The 3807-nt window shown below is 53.4% G+C and overlaps 1 protein-coding gene across 2 annotated transcripts; it reads left to right on the forward strand.

Annotated features, from left to right (window-relative positions):
- Positions 1 to 1514: 1514 nt before the first annotated feature.
- Positions 1515 to 2925, forward strand: LOC119275213 (probable inactive 2-oxoglutarate-dependent dioxygenase AOP2). Of its 2 annotated transcripts, none has more exons than XM_037556020.1 (3): positions 1515 to 2040; positions 2115 to 2460; positions 2528 to 2925. In XM_037556020.1, the coding sequence occupies exons 1-3, from the start codon at positions 1634 to 1636 to the stop codon at positions 2789 to 2791; spliced, it is 1017 nt and encodes a 338-aa protein (XP_037411917.1). In that variant the 5' UTR covers positions 1515 to 1633; the 3' UTR covers positions 2792 to 2925. The 2 variants fall into 2 exon arrangements, with proteins under 2 accessions (XP_037411917.1, XP_037411919.1); XM_037556022.1 differs by having other exon boundaries at positions 1517 to 2040; positions 2549 to 2925.
- The last annotated feature ends 882 nt before the right edge of the window (positions 2926 to 3807 follow it).

The raw sequence follows: 3807 nt of genomic DNA on the forward strand, positions 1-3807 counted from the left end.
GGACGGCGGCACGGCGTCGGTGGGGGTTCGGGCGACGGGGCACTGCGGGGGGGGAGTGGGGGATCGGTCCCGATCCAGATCGGATCGGGAGAGGGGGAGTGGGAGCGAGTGGATAGGGTTCGGGTGGGGGTGAGAGGATAAGGGAGGAGTGGGGGTCGGCTGGGCCGTGCGGGTGGGCCAGTTGGGCTGGCCTGGCTGTCAGCTGGGCCGGTTGGCCCAGTGGGGGTCCCTTTTCTTTTCTTTTGTTTTTACTTTTATTTATTTTACCTTTTCTGTTTTAAAATTGTTTCCTATTATTTTAGTTTTATTAAAATACACACGTAGCATCTAATTTAGTATTTCAACTTAGTCCATAGTCACAAAAAGTCTAATCCTCAAATAAATTAGTTTGACATTTTATTAATTACAAAAGGTATTTAAATAATTATTTTCACTATTGTTTTAATTGTTTTAGGGCCTTTAAACATTTTATCAAAGTTTGGTTTCTCCACCATAATTACCTATGTATTATTTGGTTCACGCCGAACATTTAAATCTTAATATTTGAAAACTTTTATTGTTTGCTCGATTTTGAATTTGAAATTTGAACTAGGTTCCGAACTAACGCGAGTTTATCCACAGTAACCGAGGTGACGTGGCATCATTAGTGGGGATTACTGTAGCTTAATTACCCGGGCGTCACATTTAGCCTCTTCATCATCTCTGCCACAACATCATCTACTTCAAACGGGGCACCATCCACTCCAGTGCCCTCGCCACCCATCAGATTCACCGCCACCACCGCCAGACATGGAGCGTGAGCGGACTCCGTGCTCATCCTCGCACACTGCTGGCGACTCCCATTGTTGAATCCACACCAGGGCCAAGGGTGGGCAGCAAAGCTAAAGTTTGCCCCAAAATCACCCCGAACCACAACTGGAGATCGGAGACAGAGTGCGCCCGAGAGTGCTGTGAGTTGGGGTAGAGGGATTTGGAATCAGAGGGATTGATGGGAGTTGGGGAATAGAGATTTGGAATCGGAGAATCGCGTGGATGAAAGCGGGATCGAAATCACGCTCACCAGATTTAGCCTAATCCTGCGAACGCCCTGTCGCCAGAGGGCACGAGAAGTTTCCTAGGAGGCAAACAGTAGCCCGCACTAACGTTCCCTTTGAAGGGATGTCAAACGAACACTGTTTGCTGGCAGTTTTAGTTGCCATGCGAGATCAAGTGATGGCGGTTTCTGCTCGTTTTTGCTCAAAATTTCCTTTCTCCCAGACTGTCATGCCGTTCTGAAGAAACTGTCAACCTCCATGCTACTACAACCGTCATTTAAATGTTCGCAAATGCTAATCTTTACAATGAACATTCCTCATATAAGAGGGTCCAAAAACGATTCGTTGTGCATAAAAATTTCTTACCACAACTATCTGCTCCACATATGGCAGATACACAACTATCCCGTACTAACGCGTGGAACTGCATGCGTTGCGACCAGTCACCTGTCACAATCACGGCGACACCTCGAGGGTTCAATTGGCACGATACGACCAATGGTGGTGTAGTCGTATTTCCATTCTCTTCGACCATACTATAATGGAGGTAGGGAAGCGGATTTTTGTCTTGGCGTCGATCACGATCAGAGCGACCAAACATGGCTGCCTCGCCATCTTCGACCCTTGTGAGCCCTCCTCGCGTTGACCTCGACGGGGAGGACACGAGCACGCTGGTTCGTGGCACGCCGGAGTGGCTGCGGTGCGCGGGCCTCGTCCGACGCGCGCTTGAGGCTAACGGATGCGTCGCCGTCGGGTGTCGCCGCCACGTACCGCCGGAGCTGCGGGAGCGGATGCTCGTGGCGATGGCGGAGCTGTTCGCGCTCCCGCCCGAGACGAAGCGCCGGACCGGCGCCGCGGACGGCCCGTACAGGGCGTACATGGAGAAGCGGGACTCCGCCGCGTGCCATCACGAGGCGTTCGGGGTTCTCAACGCGGCCGCCGGCGGCTGCGAGGAGGCCCGCGCGTTCGTTGCGCGCGCGTGGCCGCACGGCAACGACCGCTTCCTGTAAGCTCTGGCCGTTCAGAGCAATCATTTGCTGTGATGTGGCCGAGTAATCGTTTTTCCACGCTGTCATCCAGGGAGACGCTGACTTCGACGGCCGGAGAGATGGCGAGGCTGGGCCGCGTGATCCTCGCTATGGTCGTCGACAGCTACGGCCTCTCGCACCGCTCCGACGAGGTCGTCGACGCCACGGACACCAACTTCCGCATGCTCAGGTACCACAACGACACCACGCGAGCGTCGTCGTTGGACGGGCAGCCGGCCGTCGGCCTCGCCGCCCACGTCGACGGGAGCTATCTGACGGTCCTGTTCCAGAACGACGTGGACGGCTTCGAGCTGAGGACGAGGGACGGCGGAGAGTGGGTGAGGGTGCACTCTCCAGGCCCTGAGTCCCTCCTCGTCGTCGCCGGCCAGCCACTTGTGGTGAGTTGTGAGCTTATGTGCCACAGCCGGCACTTCAATTGCATCTCTTGGTTCACTCGTGGAGTAGTTGGGAACTGACTTGCTGCAGGCTTGGAGTAACGGGAGGGTGCACGCGCCGGTGCACAGGGTGGCCGTCGGCGGGCGGGAGGACCGGCTGTCCTGCGGCGTGTTCCTGCTTCCAAGCAAGAACCTCGTCGTCGACGCGCCGCCAGAGCTGGTCACCGTGGACGCCCCGCGCCGGTTCAGGCCGTTCGAGTACAGTGACTACCTCAGGTTCAAGCACGCCGGTGGAAACGGCGAGGACGTGCTCGACCGCTTCGCTGGGATTTGATACGTTGCATTCTTTTTTATCAAAAAGGTGTCGGCCCCTTGCACGTTGACAAGTTGACAAGTTAAGAATTACACATGTTGACAAGTTGCACGTTGCACTTGACTAGTTTCTTATTCATTAAGCCACTTACTTTACTTGCTTATTAACCAGGCTGCTTATTGCTCAAGTAATTACATACTTGCATGTGGGTATATATACCGCAAATATATCATCAGTAAAGAAATGTATTAATCATTTCTCTATCTCTCTCGCTTTTACTTTGCCCCTTTTCCGTCCCAAACGTCCGGACCCGGGCGGCCTGCCCGGTCGCTGCCCAAACAAAAAAACGTCATCCATGCAGGCCAAACAAACCCATCCGAAATGTCCAGGCTGACCAGCAAACCCTGTATCAGCCCATATGTGGCGTAGATATGGGACGGCGAGACATGCCCGGACGCTTCCGTTATGTAGGACAGACCGCGGTGACCCGCGCCGACGTCCCTGTCCTTGCCCGACCTACCCTCTTCCTCTCCTCTTTTCTACCTCGTCCGAACAACCGCCACTGTAACTCCCCCGCCATCGCAGGTCTGCCATCGTCCCCAACCTACAGCTCCACCATCGGAGGCCCCAACCCACAACGTCACCGACCGTGTCGCCACCGGACAAGCTCGTCGTCATCGGATGCTGCCCCTGTACGTGCAACTCCTCCGCACATACACCTTATGCTCTATGTGTTCGATGAAATCTTTGAGCAATCATTTTATTCTTTTGGTCATTTCTAGCTCACTGATGGATTCGTCATCGAATGATGCCTACGGAAACACAAACCTTGATGAATTCATACACAGAGAGTTCATCGAATCGTCGGTTTCAGACGACGAAGATGCTTAAATTATGATGATGAACTTACATGAAGAAATGAGAAAGGAAGAGAAGCATGTACTGAACCTCAAGGATTCGATAAAGGGCAGGAGAGTTAATCCCCGTGATAGGACTGTTGGCGCATGTCTTCTGTACATGGACTAATTCACATCGGA

The sequence above is a fragment of the Triticum dicoccoides genome, chromosome 3B (genome assembly GCF_002162155.2).
Source record: "Triticum dicoccoides isolate Atlit2015 ecotype Zavitan chromosome 3B, WEW_v2.0, whole genome shotgun sequence".
In the NCBI taxonomy this organism is placed as follows: Eukaryota; Viridiplantae; Streptophyta; class Magnoliopsida; order Poales; family Poaceae; genus Triticum; species Triticum dicoccoides.